Here is a 19,722-nt window from a genome sequence, read left to right as displayed (position 1 = left end):
GGGTTATTCAAGTTCAGTCAGATGGACAATGGGTGCTCCAGAGCCCACACTCACTAACACACTCCCCTTCCCCTTCAACTCTCTCCCTTGACACTCCCACTCAGGGAAATCCATTCTGTTGTGCTACATAGTCCACTACCAATAAATCGATGTTTAGCTACTTTAATTAAAGGACGTGTTGGCGATGTAATTATAGTATCAACCAATTCTATTCCATGTGGATGGATGGTCGTGTTGTGAGAAAGATTGTCTAAATTGATGTAGTTCGATTTGTATAAATATTACATAAGCCACTATATTTCCATTAAGTTATTTATTGTTTTGATTTAATCTCATTTTGATGCTTTGACTGCATTTTCACACCTTGTTTATTTGCTTTGATGCAGTGATTTTTCATTGTTTTCCAACATTTACCTTTCATTATATGTGCCTATGGAATGTCTGGATGTGTTCAGTTAAGCTGTTTTAATTCCATGTCATGAATGTTGCTATTTAGGGATTGAAATCAAAAGCTACTTGTGATGGTCCATTTATTTATTTTCAGTCTACCAATGAGCCTTGTTTTCTAATTGGCATGCGTTCAATGTAATTTACATAACATTTTAAGAAGGGAATATGCTATTTTGAGCTAATTTTGAGATGGCAAAACAATATCGCTGATTAGGCAGGAACTAATTATTATTATCGTTAATCTAACCGCATTTTTCAGCGTGCTTTATCATAATTTCCCTTAAGCCCGTCCTATTTGTGATTAGTTTTTGTTTCCCTTGAATAAAATACCCCTAATGCCGTGCTAAATAAATAAAAACGTAACAAAGGGATTTGCTGCAAGGTCCTGATCCATTTTGGCACTAATTTTCACAGGCTTTCACCCCCCTGAGTGCTTTCCACAGATCGCTGACTAATGCTTGAGTGGCCGGAGGAGGGGGGATGGCAGTGTCGAGATTTCACGTGGGGTTATCGGGGGATCGGGGAATCGGGGAATCTGGGGGTTAAGTCAACCCAACTCAACTCTACTCAACGGAACTCAACTCGAGCGGATCCAACTCAGCTCCGTTCAACTCTAGTCGGCACCTTAATAAATCTTGCAGCCTGAATGACAGATTTGTGTGTTTTCGCTTTGCTCCGGCTTTTCTAAATGTGTCATATCAATTTGTATCTTATAGATACACAGCCACCGACGACAAAGAGGACAGTGCGGGGGGGTAGGAGGGGGTTAAGCACCAGCTCTTTCGATGAGCCAAAGATGGCCAATAAAAATTTTGCTGACAAATGAAAACATACACACAGCTGGCTGTCCTCGTTTTCGATGCCCATATAGCCACATTCACATTCACATTCACAATCGCAGTCGTTGTCATAGTCATAGCCATAGCCATATATTCAATCCCCCGTCTTTTTGTTGGCCCCCTCTATAAACTGCTGAACTGTGCCAAATTGCCAACGTGATTGCAGGAAAATATCTTGCCATCCACGACATTCATAGAGATTTATGTGGACCCCAGAAGAGCAGGACAATCCCAGAATCCATTCGTGAGCGGAATTCACTTTAGAGTGCTCAAATTGAATCGCATGGACTCTTCTCTCCTCTCAAGCACTCCCCAATGAATATTACCCGAACATTTGCCCCATTTCCATTTTTGCCCTAGCCAAATCATCGTTCCCGGGTTCACTTCTCCTGTCCTGCCATTGACAGCTAATTACTGTCCCCGGGTCATACATCAGTCAATGATTTGCGCACAGTTGCGGTTATCGTTTGACCACTCATTGGCTTTCCCTACTGGGCACTGCACCTTCTCTAAGTTGCACACTGAGCGAAAATGGCACATCAAATTGCACTTTCAGTACAAGCATTCTAATCCTAGTTCCAAGTATCTAATTCATAGCACCTATGCATTATTTATTATTATTATTTGCATGTCTGGGGACTAATTTATGGTTTTTATACAACGGATTTTCTTGGGCGTGGGTGCAACAAATCAGTTTGGATACGGACTCTAGATGGAGTTGGAGCTGCTTTGAATGGGCGGGGTGGGGGCTATATGCTAATGAATGTACACTGCTGTGGATACATACTCTACTGGCGATTCGGATCGGGGTATACATACATTTCATACCTAGGGTAGTCTGAGTGGATACCCACTAGTGCCTCGGCCGCTTCTTCGTTGCATCCAGATGAGATCTGTTCCCGGTTCGCAATGGAAGGTGTTTTCATCGAGCCAGGAATTGAGAGTGTCGACGCCGGTTTGCGGAGCTAAAATGTATATATTTCAGCTATTAGACCATTATCAATGGAGTTTATTGAGTTTCAATAAATAATCAAACGGTGTTTGTTTGTGGACTGAGTGCTTGAGTGCTTAAGCAACTAGCATTTGGTGAATAGCTATGCAAATCAAATCGAATTCATATACTTTACCATCAGTACGTATTTTGCAACTTATTTAAATGTACGCTTTATGCATTTCATTTTGAGCATTTCATATTTAAGTTAGTCATAAAAGGCTTGCCCACATAGCTTTCTTTATGGCTTTCATTTCAAAAACTCTGTAGTTCTCTTTATGGTTTTCATTTAAAAATGAAAATCCCCCCATTGTCTTACCCATGGAATACACAAATTACACTTATGAATATCTCCAACTTGGTTTCCCCCAAACAGTCCACAGTCGGCGGGGAAAAGAAACAGACTCATCTTCCTGGAAAAACGTTCTTTATCCTCCGGAATGACGACATCATCACATGCCACATGACTATCTCTTTCCCTGGCCTCCATCTAGACTCTTGATTCGGTGTAAATCCAATTATTTTCGTCTAACCAAAATTAGACGAAAAAAGCACGGGATGTAGCCCGGATTTGAAAGGGCGGTTGGGAAATAAAAAGAAAATCCACTTGCTTTTTGCTCTATCTGTATCTGGCTAAAAGATAGAGTTTTGCGTGAAAACAAAAACCCAAGGAGCTCCACTTCATGTTTCCCTTTCTATATACATACAGACATACAGTATAAAGCTGTGTGTAGATGTATGCATGGCCCTCTAATGGGCGAGAAAAGTGAAAAGGAAAAAGCGGCGTGTGTGTACAATTTGGTCTTCATATTTAAATGAAAACTAAAAGATAAGTAATCTGCTTTTCCACTTGCCCTCCAATATGGGTGCGGTTTTGCATATGCTGTGCGGGCCCGAAAGAGACAGAGAGAAAGTTGAAAGAAAGTAGTAAAAGTCGTAAACTAGGCACACACTCACACACAAGTCGACTGGGAAAGAGAAAGAGAGAGAGAGAGTGAGAGAGGGAGAGGGAGAGGGGGAGCCGCAGGACTGCCTAAAATTTCAGCTCGGAAACAAAATTCCTTTTCTCCCTGGCTTATTTCATTTTTTTCGTTTTATTTTTCTACTTGAATTTAAGCTCACTCAGTTGCTAAATCCAAATATTTGTTTATAGAGAACAGCTCAGTCCCACCTACACTGTGGGAAAAAAGACTACGTGACTGGGCGACAAGGCTCCAGCTTAGCTTGTACTTCACTTACGGGATCTTGGGAGAAAAAGGGGAAAAGAAACGAAACGAAAAACACACAAAAAATTTGCACAAATGCTGAAGAAACGCGTCTGTTCATGAAAGCAAAGAGAGCTGAGTATCAAGTGCATATACTTATATTTAATTTTCATTTTCTGAATATTTCTCAATTTTCGCAGCGAATTGAACTGTGTGCAGTCCGCTCTCGATTATTTCGCAATTATCTCAATCCCGATGCACTGAAAAGAAATGTACTTTTGCGTGAAGTGTGAATTGAAGTCATATTTTAGAATTTTATATTCTTTGCCGAGGGAATGGCCGTATGTTTTCTGTTCTCCATTAGACCGCACACATATAAATTTGTCTATTTGATAGTCATATTTTGTAATTTTCTGTCTTTCGCCTTGTGTTCTCCCTGTGCCTTCTCCCACACATACATATAAATTTGTCTATTTGCAAGTGCAGAGTGCTGTCGCTTTGAATGGCTAAAGCCATAATCAGTTTTTGGCTTTCGCAGTTTGTCAGCTGCTCGGTGAAAGCCAGCCAGCCACTCCCCTATAATGAAAGCACCCTGCCTCCATCCCTCTCTTCTTCCCTATCTCTCTCTCTCTCTCTCTCCCTCTTCGTATGTGTGCGTGCATGCGGGCCTGCGTGTGTGTGTGAGAATTGGTTTATGCTAAGTAGATTTGCTTGAATGTGGCTCGGGCTCCTCGTGCAGTTGTGTTACTTGTGTCACTGTTTAAGCCAGCTGAAGGGAGATGAGTCAAAGTTGTCCGACTTGACTGGGATTTCCTGGGGACTGGTCGACAGCGAAATACAGTGGGCGATCATGTGGATAATTTGACAGATTTGTGGGCGTGAATGGGCTGCCCTTTGACCCCGGCAATGCTGTCATAATTGAGTAAAACGACAAATCGGTGTGTGCAAATCTAAGCGTTCTGTTTCGATTGAGTGACTGTCAAAGGTTACGAGCTGTACAAATAAGGATCTACTAATGCGGCACATACTCGTAAGTGTTGGTTTTCCATAGGATGGCTAGTTGTACTTGTTTACTCAGTGCTCAAGAAAGGCAATCAAAACGAAAGCATACTTATTGGGGCCATAGTTTTTATTAATGTTAATATATTCCTAGCATAGGCCCAACATGAATAACAGATTATGTGTGCCGCAGCTGAGAGGCACTGGAAATTCCTTGAGCCCCTTCAAGGACATTGCCTAATTCTTGGCAGTAAACACGACTCAAAACACGATTCCCAGCCTTTACAATCAGCATTTATCCGACACATTCGCAACCAAAATCAGGGAGACACAAACGGAGAATGTGGCAAGGAACGGGGGAATGAATGCTATGTAGACACTGAGTATCCGATCCGATTGTCGTTGCCACAATTGTTTGTTATCGTTTGTTTGTTGCGTGCTGGCCGGCCAGCCACCCACTTTCTCGGTCCCCAAATCCCAGCTCCCACCAGCCACCCCTCCAAAAAAACAAAAAAAAAATAAAAGGCACACACGCACAATTTCGAGACACACGCAATGAGTGGGTGGCGATGGGCGGTGGGCCGTTTTCTGGTTTTCTGGTTTTCTGGGGGCATGGACATGGACACACACGAGACCAACGTCAACATCAACATCAACGCCTACTTGTCAGCAAAGGGTGTGGATTTTCGGGGGTGGCCAGCGAGGTACTGCTTTTCGCCCGTCCACACATACATATGCAAAAAGGGCAGCGGAAAAGGAGGGAAAATCTATTTTTCGGCAGATGCGTGAACTTGTGTGTGTGTGCCATGTGCTCGGGAAAACAGCAGCGGCATAAAAAAAAGAAACAATATACATATATATATATGTATATATAAAAACAAAACAAATTGCGCATATTCTAGGACATCTAATGTCAATGATGTTAATTGGATTTCTTAATTAAGTTGAAAAGCGAAACGGTAGGAGGAAAGCCCCAAGAAAAAATAAAACGGTAAGGAGCAGATTAAATGAATGCCCCAAAGGAAGTCATTTAACTTGAAATTGTTGCAAGTTCTGGGGCAAGGAAATAAGCTCTTTTGGGTGCCACACAATTGCGAGACCATCGGGCATAAATTAAACGAGAAACGCATTTGGTGAAGTGGAGTGAAATGAAAAGCCATCGAAGAATAAAATAGCAGAGAAATTCTATTTACACGGAATTTCAAATGCGGAATGTTATGAATAGGATAACTTATAAAACGTTGATGGAATTTCAACAATACCGAAAACATATTATTCGCCAGCCGTGGAATTCAATTAAATCGATGGAAATGGCCAAAATTCATGTGTGCTTAAACAAACCATAATCAAATTTTAAAATCTATGCAATCAAATATTGTGGCCACTAAATAAAATTAGCTTCGAGGCAAATGAACATAGTAACCCTGCAATCGAAATGGAAAACATGGCAAAATAGATGCAAATATGTTGTTGATTTGTTGCTCAATAATACATTTAATAAATCGAAAATACTTCGAATATCTTCATTGAACCATTTCCATAACTAACATTTGAGTGACCCATGTGTGCTGTTCTACTTTTAAGTACGTTGCGAAAATCAACTGCACAAACGTATACTCCTGATAAATTGGCATTTAAGTACATATTTGTCAACTAAGTTTACAAACAGTGGAATTAACGGGCTGGAAAGTTGTTTGCAAGAGTGTAATTTTGTGTCTTTTGCGGCAAACTTTTGTTCTGAAGTACTTGGTTAAGTAATTTCGATTGGTAGCCCAACCCCATGTTGGCACCAATTTTATCTGTCTACTAGTTCTTTGTTTTTTATTTTGTTCCTTTTTTTGCGTTATCCTTGTTGTTTTTGGCCTGTGGGCGATCACGCACACAAAAGAGATGTGTTGTTGCCATTGGCATTTAGCCGATGCCACGCCCCGAAATTATTTCTCACCTGCGTTCTCACCTCTAACCAAATTAACATACTCATTGCCGACACAGAGTTTATGAGCTTCGCATGGACACGCATACTTTGCCAGCTAACGGGGCTAACACTCACTCACTCACACACACACACACACATACACACGCATATGCAGCGAAAGGAAATTGGTGGAAATTATCGAGTTTCCTATACAAAACGCGGCCAGCACGCAAAAAGGAAACGAAACTAGGAGAGAAAATACGAAACGAGCGACGAAATTGGTAACGACTGGTTGGAAAATCCAGGGTGAAGAGGTCCTGAAGTCGGAGTTAACGATGACGATTAGGCTCAGCCTCATGTGTGCTTGTGTGTGCGTGTGTGTGCGTGTGTGTGCGTGGTTTCGTGAGACTTTTCCCCTCCGCTTTTCGGTTTGCCTGGGTTTCCGTTTCCGTTTGCCCCCGCGCTCTGCTAACTCATTGTTGCCTAATAAATTTAGCGTAATTCACATTACATTAAGGTTACGTTTTCTTTTCTTCGCCAGGAAATCTACCCGCCCCGCCCCGCCGCTCCCATCACCACTCCACATCCATCTCCAATCTCTGCCAGCCGGAGTGCAGGAAATATATAATGAAGTGTTCGCTTTGTTGGAGCTTAATTAGGCGGATAAGTAATATTTTGCCTTGCCCTTGTCGTGCACCCTTAGAAATGTTTACAGCACAGGAAAGCGAGTTTCCGATGCGATTAAAGACATACATATGACATGATATATAGAGCCATCTATGCAGTTATTTTAATTCACAGGCACTTTTATATTTAGGTTATAAATTCCCTTAAAATCGTGATTTTGGCCAAATTTATAATATATATGCATAATAATTAATCACCTAAAGTAGAGCCAGAAAGTAGAGCGTTTCTCGCAGTGCCATTGTACGAGTATGTGTGTTGTGTATTTGGGACCTGTAAACTTTGAATTACTCAATTAGTTCACCCTGAGTGCACAATTTGGTCAATTGGGGAGGGTAGGGCTGTGCCCATTTCTGTGACAATTCTTTTCTTCTGTCCCCATATTTTTTTTTGGGGGGAGAGAATGCGGTTAGTTTGTAGTTGGCCTTTCATCACTAATCAAATCGGTTCCACACGTCTCAGCTCCACAAAAGGCCACTGCTTCTTTGGATCTGCTGGCGGAGATTGATTGCCGGAACTACCGACTCGCATATACAAGAAGGCCCAATCAGGGGGCGTGGCTGCTGCGGAGAGGGGCGGGATGGGGCACTAAGGCTGGAGCGTGCCAAAGCGGCGCATTCAGTTAATATAATAATGATAACTCGACGATGACAGGGAGACGTCTTCGAGCAAAACCCTTCAAGGCGTCTCGAAAGCGGCTAATGTCAATGGGCGGGGCGTGTCACCGGGCCGCTGATGTACATGTGTATGTACATATATTTATGTAAGTACATCGGCATGTACATACATATATATTGAACGAGGTGTTAGTTGGTCTTTGCATGTTGCAGGTTCTTATGATTGAAAATCAATATAACTAACCCTATTGTAACCGCACACACCCACACAGACACACTTACACCGCACACAGTCCATTGAAATTCGAAAAGACAAACGCAAGAATCGTTAAGGTGACTCAAGTGGCAGCGTGGTGGGCCTGTTGGAAAAGCCACGAAATAATAATGCAAATTGTTGGGGAATTGAAAATTGTTTACTTTCGACTTGTGACACACTTGGCGAGCGCATAATGAAACGACTGGCAATGGAACATATTTAAAATGTTTGGCAAGCAAACAGAAAAACTTGCCAATAACCAATGGGTAAACATGGTAACACAAATTGGCATAGAAGAGGGACTTTAAGGGCTAATGCCTAAACTACACAGCAATATACGTAAGAATAGAAAGAGCAATTGCATAGTTTGATCCGTGTAGTTTCCCTTGTTAGTTAAATGTGACTAAGTGGTTGTTGAAGCATTGAAGCCAGTACTTATTTATTCGCTCAGTGCATGTCAAATGGGGGCGGTCGAATGCCTAACCAAATAATTAATAAACAAACGATACCAAATAGACATAGCCATTCCCGTGGCCTTGACTCGAATGTTTTCACTTTTGGATGAATACCGCGGCAGGGCGAAGGCATTGTATTTCGCATTTGATGGCAACGTCAATGGCACGGGCATGGGCGATGGAGTTAAGCCAACTAGAATAGCTAGTCTAGGGCTAGCTGAAGGTTAGACCCAGTTAGGCTCGCATGCTCGCTCAATTATCCAGAGGGAAATAGTGAAATGCAAATAGCAGGTGGCCTAACGAGGCGAGAGGAGGATGAAGGACGGGACAGCGGAGGGGCGGGCAATTTGGTTTCATTTACAATGATTTCCTTCCGCCATAATGACAAGCTGACCCACCATATATGCAAGTCGAGTCGGTTCGGTTCGGTTCGATTTAATTCCATACGATTCGATACGATTCGATGCGATTCGATTGGAATGAAGTTCAATTTGCTGTTGATTTTACTTCAGTGTGCATGCTTTTTATTTATTTTTCTTACGTTTTTTTTCACGACCAGCCAATATGGCGGTCATGGCCACGTGCGGCTTCCGTTGCCCAGCGCGAAAACAATAACAAAACTTTCAGCTCACACACGTGGGGCCCAGGTAAGTGTGTAATAAGGTTGGGATTTAAAAAAAAAAGGGGAAACAAAAAAGAGAAACATTTAACTGGCATTTGGAGAAATGAAGGCGGGGAAAACAGAACTGGCATCCATCTCGGGCACGTGTCTCTCAACGTTTTCATATACACTGCTGTACAGCATACAGCATACACTGCTGGAAACGGCAATGGCATTGCCGAAATACCCTAAAAAATAGAGCATGCAGCCCAAATGTCCCTTTGTGCCGTAGCTACGCGCCAGGAAGGGATTTCACCAAATTCCTGCGTCGAATGCCCCAAAAACACGAGTCAAACCTTTCATTTTAATCTCATATTTCAAAGCATTTGTATGTATGTATAGAACACACTACGAAAAACAAAATTCCACCTTAAACTGCACTTTAAGTCTACATTTATGGTAAATCAGTCGAAATAAAAATATGAATCCTTTCGTAATTCTATAAAATCGTGATCGTATTTTTTTGCGTATTTTTCTAAGATACATAAATCACAATTATTTCCCTCTGTGTATGTGCGTTTGTGTGCGCTGAGGCATGGAAATTTAATCCCTTAAAGAAATTTTCCTCAGCCCGGAACTTTTTGCGCTGCGGATTTGTTTATGCGTGTACCCATAACGCGAACGCTCGAAAGGCGAATTTGTTAATTGAATTCTTATTTTTTTTTTTGGTATATTCCACCTTCAATTGTAAGGCACCCCGCGTCCGAGGCCTATATAATCCCACCAACAGCAGAGACGTACCTAAACCCTCGACCAAATCCCATTTCAAGTGAGTTTAAGGTCTTAGGGCCAAGCCTGATTGAGTAACTTAATAATTCAGAATTGTTTGCAGCCAGTGGGCCTCATTGGGATTTGCATCTTTTAAAGGCGGCAAACGTGGACCCATGCGGCGTATGCGTTATCTTTCGAGAGCCAGCCGCCCACTTGGCCACGCCCGCCTAATAATAACAACAATAACAGCGGCGAACGTTGGCAACATGACGTATACGCAATAACCGACATTCATCCGCCCCGTTGCCCTTTATTTTTGTTCTTATTTTCCGTTTTCCGTCTTTTTTTCCATATTTTTTTTATTTTATTTTTTTCTCGTTGTTTTCCGCCTTTCTCCTCTTGTTTTATTGTAGATTATTTGGAGTTTTTCACGTTTCGCTGCTCATTGCGTTTGCTTGGCGCTTCGATGCTCTTATCTTGGCCATTGTTATTACATTCACAGCCTTACATAACAACCGCCCAGCCACCCACACACACAGTGCCACTTGCGGTTTATCAAACGTAGCGAGTTGCATAAGATTGCCACTGCCTGGGCCATTGGCAGACGAAAAAATGGGATTCGTTTTGCTTTTTCTCCTTGTTTTTGGCCAAAACTGTCAACCGGCCAAAAGGATAAGTCTAACACACTCACGCACACACACACGTACACCCACAATCGCAGAAGAACACGCAGCAAGGGCATGTAACAAAGTCACACAAAAAGAGAGAGTGAAAGCAGTAGCAGAGGAAATGTCAATCAACAAGCCGGAACTGAAACTTAATGCAACCGGCTTGGAATTTCTACACCATCGAAAACAGCAACAGAAAATGTCATAAAAACTGGGAGAAAAACAAGATGAAAATAGGAGAAAGACCAGCAGAGAAGATGTCCAGAGAAATCCCAGCGAAAAAACTAGAAAAATGAAGCAGCCAGACGGGGGACAATCAGTTAAGACATGGCCAGGTGCTGCCGGTTAAATGGGTTGACTTGAGCCAGTCTCCAAGGACTATGACTAGGATAACTCAACTTGAAGTGTACCGAGAGGACGAAAACAAAAAAAATAAATGGAAGAAGAATGGGCCGAAATAGCGACAGAATGAGAACGAAAGCTGCAGAAAGTATGCCCAAAAAATGTGTCGTAACTCTTAGCCGGAATGTTGAAGAGATGTGACAGCGACTGCCTTTCCCCATCCAGAGACAGTAATTATATTAATATTATCCCTCTTACTTTTACTTTGAAATTTACACAAGATATTCTTTGGCGTTGTTTTTATATAGTCCAATATATATATTGGTCGCTTAATGATGGACTTTACTCCAACTTGTGTACTTCATCTGCCTTTCATAAAATATTCAAGGCGCAAAAAAGTTTATGGTTGAACCAAAAAAGTTTGAATCACTCTTTGAGCTTCTTTCTTTAGCGCCCCTTACTCGCATATTGCAATTTGTACATATAAATACATATATATATCTTTGCTTGTCCACACACATATGCGGGAAAATCATAAATTTCGCCTACTCTCCGTTTCAAAGTTTTTCCTCTTTTCCTGATTATTTTCGTGTGTGTGCGCCTAGTAGCGGACGCCAAGAAATATGTTACGTTTTCTATCAGCGCAACGATAAGAGGTTTTTGCTGGTGTCAGGATATATTCAATAGCGCCGATTGATATTTTTAAGCACACGTTTTTTTACTTGTATTTTGCTGCCGATGGAATATACTCAATGTACCCTACAGAAAAATTTAAAAGCTGGGTGGAAAAAACGATTGAATGATTGAATTTGAATGTCTTCGCAGAGTTACCGATCAAAATTATTATTCTTAAGTGTAATGTCTTATGAATTCGATCAAGTGCTACACAAATCGATTTCTTCTTTAAATAACTTACAAATTTAGCTATCAATGTAATAACAAGAAATATGTAAGAAAACTGAACGAATGCCATATATTTAGGCCGTCTTTTTGGGGAAAAGGATACACTTGTCTTCCAAAACCACTCAATAGACAATAAACTGTATGTTAAGATTCTTTGTTCCGGCTATCCACTTCCTCTCTTCCTTTTCTTTTGACAATTTCTTGGCCAACATCTTTATGGAGAGTATGGCAAGATATTTATCTATTTATCTATGGATTGTGATATATTACAATTGCCTTTGTTCGGTGCTTTCCCATCTCTTTACTCTTCTCTTTTTTAGATGTTTTCTTGTGCTTTATGGGTCTTTTATGTGTACGCTTTCTTTGGCTGTTTCCTTTTTTATTATTTCCTTTTACTTTCTCTTACCCCGAGGCGATGCTACTATACTCCCGTTACTTTTGCAATAGCTATTTTATTTGTTTTGCTTTTGCCGTTTTTTTTTGTATTTATATTTGTTCTGCTTTTCCCGATACCCGTAATATTTCCCACAAAATATTGTATATTATTCACCTTAATTCGCTTGTTGTTTTTCTTCTTGTTCGTTTGCTCGCCTTCCTCTTCTTAAACTTTCGTTTGTTTGTTAGTTATCCCGTTATCGCATTGTTTCGTCTTTCATTTTTAAATGTTTGCTCGTTGCTGGTATGGGTGTGGGTGTGTGCTTGTGTGAGTGAGTGTGTGTCTGTGTATGTGTGTGTGTGTGTGTGAGTACCGGAATCCGGTTAAATGAAAACTGACGCTATTTCTTCTCTATTTTGTTTGTTTGCCGCTGCCGATGTAGGTTTTGTTGTTGTTAATAATAACAATTTCACATACACGCACGCACTGGAAAAAAAACGGGACTCGTGAACGTAATTGTAAGTGTAACGGCAACGGTAACGGTAACTGTAACTGTAACTGTAACGATAGCTGCTGTTGCTGTAACTGTAATTGTTGCTGTTGCTATTGTGGCTATTATCGTTATTAAAATTATTGTTGCTGCTGTTCATGCCTTTGTTGTTGTGGCCGTTGCTGTTGTCTTGTTCTTCGTTTCATCTGTCATGCATGTACTTGTGCATATTATTCGTATTTTCTTTAATATATATATATAGGTATTTCTTTATTATTATTTGATTTTATTATTATTTTGTCGCCTTCGAAGGTTTAGCTCCTCTGCGCTCGCTACGTCAGCCATGGGTGTAAACACAATACAGACTGAAACAGAAACCGACCGAGAACTGAAAATGAAACGGCGCTGAAACGAAACGGAATCTTCAAAGCGGCGAGGACGTCGCTGTCGCCGCGGGCAGCGAAGCGGGCAGAGCGGAGAGCTAGTTCAAATTAACTCGACCACAATATTCCTGTTACGTTGCGATGGAGAAGCGAAGAGCGTTGGAAGAAGAACGAAGAGAGTACCCGAACACCCGATCTCTTGGCTCCCAGATCCCGTACGCAAGCCACGGTTGATAAATAGCCCCAGAAGTACAGTAAAGCATACGAAATTGCAGCCGTTTGAAGCCATTAGCACAACGAAAATTATATTTTCAGTTATTAAAAAAATTGCAACTTGTCTGTTGCACTTTCGCAGGCAGTTTAATCTCAACCAGAATTATAATGCATTTATAAATGCATAATAAAGTACAAATAGGAATGCAAAGGAATATGCCTTGTAATTTGTCCAATATTACTATGAAATGCAAAATACAAATTTATGAGACTCAGCAATATTCAGTAGCGTAATTATGTTCGCAAAAAAATTATTCGTCTGCTTTATCACAAGAAAAAGAAAAACGTAAGCTAAAATATTTAGCATACTTTTTGCAGGTGCCTTCTTGTGGGACAAGTTTCGGAGGCTCACCTGTACCTGTAAGAAGTGAGCAGCGTGCACAGGAGTGTGGATGCGGGTGTGTATGAGTGTTTTTTTTTATTTTTTTTTTGTTTTGGTGTGCGGGTGCTGCACGTTTTCTTCTTCGTTAGACCCAGATTTGCCTGTCAAACTGTCTTTATCAGCTGTCTTTGTCGCTGCCGCAGTCACAGTCGCTGCCCTCGGTCGCAGCGCTGCCGCTGTTATATTTTTTTGTATTGCCAATGCAATTGCAATTTCGTTTTTGGCTATAATGAATTGGCATTGTCATGTGTGTTTAATTTGGCGGCACGCGAATGGAGCACCAAAAATCTGAGGTGAGAGAGAGAGAAAGTTGGAGAGAGAGTCGGCGCCGCCTCGCCTTTCTCTCTCTTCCTTTTGCCATTTTCACTCTCTCTCTCTCGCTCTCTCCTTCTCTCCGTCTCCTTTTGACTGATTTCCAATCCACTCAACTTTATTTCTCTCTCGTTCTATCACTCTAGGAGTGTGCTATGGCCATCTCTCTTGCACGCACCCACGGGTACACGCACAACGCAGTGGGAGTAACACACCCATACCCACACACACACACTTTGGCACTTAAAGGAGCGGCAGCGACGTCGACTGCGGCAGAGGAAGAGAAATAGAATCAAAAAGAAGAAGCTGCCGCTGCTGCTTCTTCTTCTACTTTGAACTTTGAGCTTTGCTTATGACTTTGAAATTTATTTTTTTAGTTTTTTGGTAACTATATAGCATAATGGTCAACTGGCACGCGATACGAAAATCAAAATTGAACTTTACAAGTTAATCCTTTTGCGGTTGTACACAGACACACGCATACACCACACCGAATGATACTCCTTTTCGCGGCATTCAAAATTACATTTAAGAAATCTAAAAAAAAAGGGGGAGAAACGACAAAAGACAGGGTCGTAGGCAGAAGATGGAGTTTATGGGATCTCACGACAGAGTTTTTAGACACGAATCTGGAATAATTGTTTTATAACTTGGGGATGATCGCAGAAGGGCTATAAAGAAAACCTTATCTTCAGAAAGACAATTAAAATTTTAATATTAACATTAATATAGGAATGAAAGTCGATATTTTATACATAATTCGGAATTGATGTTGCTTAAGAAAAGTATATTTTCAAATCAATCCTTATGGAACCACTCCTTATGCAGCAAGTGACTAATTCTCCTTCTTGGGGGGCCGTTAAGCCCCAAAAAGCCCCCTTTGCGGCCGCCAGAGGGAGAGAGTGAAAGAGTGTGAAAGAGAGAGAGAGCGGCTTTGTCCGTGGCCTTCGCTTGGTCCTGCGCATTGGAAACTCCGATTTGCGTAAGGTGATGGTCTCCGCGTCCTCCGTCCCCCTCGCACTCCCACTCCCCGCCCACCTCCCCCCACCATACCGGTAGGACCCTGGTACTCCCCACATCCAGGCAATCCCAAATGGATGCTCAATTCAAAGTTCCAGCTACGCGATTTCATTGTCATCGGCAATCGCCGCTGCCCCAGTCGTATTCGACTGTAGTCACGTTGTTCAGCTATATTTTGTGCATGCAAAGAATATACATTGGAGTCTCGCTAAGGTGCATAGCAAGAAACTTAGAATCTGCCTTTGTATGATCTACATTTCTTGGGGCTTAAACATTCTTAGGTATGCCATTGGGTTTTCTAATATTCATAAGTTAAATCATGTCTTCTTACACGGTTTGCTCTAGAGCGGCTTGACTGTAGGTCCTCCTTCTCGCACCACCACGCACATACATCACACAGATATGCCCGCAGTGGCACACATACACTTGAATAACGCTCTCACAGATACGCGAATGCATTCTTCGGCGCTGATGAACTGACAAATGAATTGGCCTAGCAACCGAAGTTGATGGCATAGCAACGCACATCTCCCCACGTTCTGGCAATCCTTGAAGTCTCCCCCAAAATCCACCCACTCCTTCATTATGCCAGCGAAGTCTTAAAGCCTTTAATTCCGTATACGGCATCATAAGGCATCGCTAGAGCCCTGCAGAAATTCAAAACCAATTACATTCGCACCTTATTCGAATGGGCATTACATTTTCCTGCTTCTAATTGGAAGCGAGCCCTTTTCAATTGGCACTTATAAACACGGTAAGTCGAGGCCATCGCTTTTGTAAATCTGCATTGGAATTTATTTTATAAATTTTGTACTTAAATGCTGAAACATATATTCATTTCATTATTCTTGAAATAAAATTCTGAGTTGGAAATGAAAGCCAACATTTTTTGCCGCAGTGCATTTAAGCTGCTTTGCTTGCCAGCACAAAACAATCAACAACCAGAACCCGGAATCCCTTACGTGGGATTCTAAGGAGACCCCAAGCCACTTCATCCGTATAGCACTACAAAGCCTTATTAAAGCACCACTCATTTAAATAAATTAATGCATTTTGTGCAGCTCCAATGGCAATTGTCTCGAGTGTCCATCACTTGAGGATGACATTAACGTGCACATAGGACATCGCACCTAATTCCTCAGAACCCCTTCGCTTGACAGGCTCATAGCCCGTCCGTTTGCACAATCGCCGACCCAGATATCAAATGGAAATGTCAACGCAAACGACAGATAGTCAAAATGTTGTCATGTCGGATTTTGAATAATTCATTGAAATGAAAACTTTATGCATTTGTCAGCCATTTGCCATTCCGGTACCTTCCCCTCGGCCACTTTCTTATTTTCAATACAGCAACCAAGGGATTGGGTCATCGGCAGGATGGCCAGGATTGGATAGCCATCTTCAGCGTTAGCTCAGCTCATGCTGGCTCACACGGAAGTGCAGTTTTGTGTTTCACGAATATAGATGGAAATCAATGAATAGCTTACGATTGATTTACGATTTCCAATTAAATGAATAGAAACCTAGACTATCAGCTTATACATTTTTAAATACAACGAATAGCTTCACAAATGCATGCAAAAAGCTGTGCAAGAAATTATCCGGAAATAATAAATAATTATGTTGATCGGTATTATCTGTATTATAGGTATTATCGGTATGATCGGTATTATCGGTATTATCGGTATTGTCGGTATTGTCGGTATTATCGGTATTATCGGTATTATCGGTATTATCGGTATTATCGGTATTGTCGGTATTGTCGGTATTATCGGTATTAGAGGTAGCATCGGTATTATCCATCGAAAGTGCTATCGATTGATTTGCCAGGTCTACGTAAAGCTTAGAAAGTCAGCCGTCCAAGATCCGCGGCAACAATGAATCATCGATCAACATGACCAGAGGCAGTGCAGCGGCACAGCTGTACTCCCTCAAAGGCCGGACATCTGGTGAAGCACGTATGTCCGTATGTGCCGTACGCCGTACACCGTGTGCCTTGGCAAATGACTCAGAGCAGCTGTACAATTGGACTCGGACTATGGCGCGACCTTTAGACGACGGCGACGATTTTAGACCCATCCAATCGTCCGGCTTTCAGTTTTCGCTGTACGGTTTACGGTTTACGGTTCGGGGACAGTTCGCTGCAAGTGCCTCTTGTCATATTTTATTGATGGACACTTGGGCAAACAGCGTGCATGCACTCGCTAAGATATATAGCCGTGAACATCCATCTAAACGGATATATAATATATATATATAGATAGATAGAAAGATATAAACTGCAGTCGCGGTCGAAGACTATTATCATGAAATTTTAAAGAGTACCCCGACGCATAATGCCGAGGCAATAAGTTATTGGACTATTGAGGCCACCTGGGCCAACATTTTTCACAGTCGAGCTGAGAACACTGAATATGTAATGGGTAATGGGTAGTAGTTAGTGGATAACGGGTAATGGGTAATGGAGAACCGACTTACCAGCCAACAATGTAAAAGCAGCACACAAAGTTGACTCCTGGTCGATTGAAAGTCCTCGAAATGCAGACATATGGACGTCAAGTCAAAAGTCGCAAAGCAAATGCCTTAAATATTTTAGATGACACGCCGTAATACCCATTGGGAGTGAATATATATAATATTTATCATCATCTAAATATGCACGCATGTGTCGTTCCGCCCATTTACATAGGCTAAAGTGGATATAAAGTGTAGTGTATAGTGTATAGTGTATAGTGTATAGTGTATATATGGCATATATGGTGTATCTATAATTCATGTCCACGATCTGCGGCCCGGTTTTTCCCCGAGGATTACGTTCTTTCATTGCTCATATGCCATTAATTACGTGGCGATTGGCATTGTTTAAACTGCGCCGGAATTGCCTGCTCAATCGACTGGGTCGTATATCAAAGCAGTACTACATATGCACGATAGGTAACCCAGAAAATAAAACAGTTGCCCGTTTTATGGACTATCTGTAACCCGAAAACTGTAACCCTGAATCCACACTATTATTATAGCAATGAGAATGATGCGATCGTTATCCAATACCAATCACAAGTCCATATCCAAATCCCAAATGCAAATCCAAATTCGAATCGCCTGTCTTGTAAACAATTTATCAAAGCAATAGATACAAACGCATGAATCGGGCGATACGATCCGAACACTTGAGCGAACTTTATGTCTTTATGGGTCTTTTTTTTGTGTTTCGAATGATGATGATGGAATAGCCGAATAGATGGATCCTCATCCCAATCCCCTTCCTCCCGCCCCGCAACCTTCTCCTTTGAGCCCCCGCCCCCTTTGTCAGACGTCTTTGTTTATGTGCCTTTTTCCCACATTTGTTTTGTGTTATTGCTTTCGTAGCCCCCACTCCTCAGAAAAAATAATAATATCCTGCCATTATCTGTGCCATAAGGGTGTTTTCAATTGGTCATTCTCGTCGGCATTATACAGCATCGAAATATTACTTCTATATTTAGAATATTGTATACGCGGTGTGCGGAAAATTAAACGGTTTGAAAGTCGTTATTAAATATTGTAGACTTCATTTCCGCTGAGTACGAGCACTTAAATCGATTCATCTTACAATTACCAATTTTAATGGGCATATGAAAAAGTCGTTGATATTGCAGTTTAAATTGGCCGTAATTTGTGCTGCATAATTCACAAAACTTCTGCCTGAGATTGAGCGACTTTGCAAAAGTTTTGAATTGCTTAAAAACGTCGACTTTAGTTTTTTAGTTAGCTGCAATCTTTAGAACAAAAGATTCTTTATTTTCAATTCCCATTGGCAGTATTTCTTTAAGCAAAACCACCGACATTTTGCAGTGCTGCGAAAATTCGGCAAAAGTTTCGACACTTTTTGCAGGGTACAAAAGTTTCGTGGCCCAAACCATATCCCCAAGAGTTCCATCGTGTGTCTGCGATTTGTTTTTGTTTTGTTCTGCAGATGCTTTTGGTTGAAAATAACTTCGAAGCGTTCAGCGACAGTAGACAGAGAGCGAGCTAGTGGCGGGAAAGAGACGGAAATGGCGGAAAGAGGAACGCCAGCGATTTATTTATTTTTATATATCGTAGCTTGGATTCTGAGGCACAACAGACACGTGGAACCCGTCGACGAATTGGCGAATGGAAATGGGCATACAAATGGGCAGCAGATAAGCTAGATACGTCATAGTTTCTTGAGCACACTGCGCAAAAAGATTGTTGAATTGAAAGTCGCTGAGTCAGTTTGTGATTTTGATGCAATCATTCCGGTTGAAAATTTCTTGTAGCATACTTCTGACCAGTTTTAAATAATTTCAAATCTCTTCCGAAAAACTTTAGTTTAACTGAATATTTATTGGGCGCTACAAGTGTGGCGTGTAAAATAAAAAGAGCCACGTGTCGTATGCGTATTTTTTGTTGCAATCAAAAAATAACGTATACGACATGTATTCCGGATGGTTTCAAATCTCTTTCGAAACTTTAGATTTTCGTTATTATTCACCTACGGCAAGCATCTGTTAAATTGTCACGCTTTTGTTGAATGTTTTTCCGAGAACCCTCCCCCAATTTGGTCGAGTGTAGTCTTACCAGAATCGGTCGCTCATTGGCGTAGGACAGCTTTCGTGTGCTGCGCAGCGTTTCCAGCCAAAGGGAGTTCCTGCGTGCGGCACTCGTGGCGCCACCAACGCTGCCCGTTCGCGTCATCAACGCAGCGGCCGTGTTGAGCGGTTGCGACATTTGTGTTTGCGGCACTTGCGGCTGTAACGGTTGTAGCGCCTGTGGCGACGTCATCATCA

At 41.6% G+C, this 19,722-nt stretch overlaps 1 protein-coding gene across 13 annotated transcripts in view; it reads right to left on the bottom strand.

Moving 5' to 3' along the window:
* Positions 1-19,722, bottom strand: part of LOC6550895 (small conductance calcium-activated potassium channel protein) — a 48,397-nt gene that overhangs the window by 22,115 nt on the left and 6,560 nt on the right. For 7 of the 13 annotated variants that reach the window (XM_026982593.1, XM_026982594.1, XM_026982589.1 and 4 more), the window contains one exon: positions 2,118-2,254. In XM_026982593.1, the coding sequence (XP_026838394.1) occupies positions 2,118-2,254 (137 nt within the window). Of the gene's footprint in view, positions 1-2,108; positions 2,255-12,246; positions 13,162-19,722 lie in introns of those variants that run through there. The other 6 variants (XM_015155517.2, XM_015155519.2, XM_026982596.1 and 3 more) reach the window with 4 other exon arrangements.

Source organism: Drosophila erecta, unplaced genomic scaffold (genome assembly GCF_003286155.1).
Source record: "Drosophila erecta strain 14021-0224.00,06,07 unplaced genomic scaffold, DereRS2 tig00000126-arrow-pilon, whole genome shotgun sequence".
NCBI classification, from domain to species: domain Eukaryota; kingdom Metazoa; phylum Arthropoda; class Insecta; order Diptera; family Drosophilidae; genus Drosophila; species Drosophila erecta.
The sequence above is the reverse complement of the archived record's forward strand: the minus strand, read 5'-3'. Positions and strand labels throughout refer to the sequence as shown.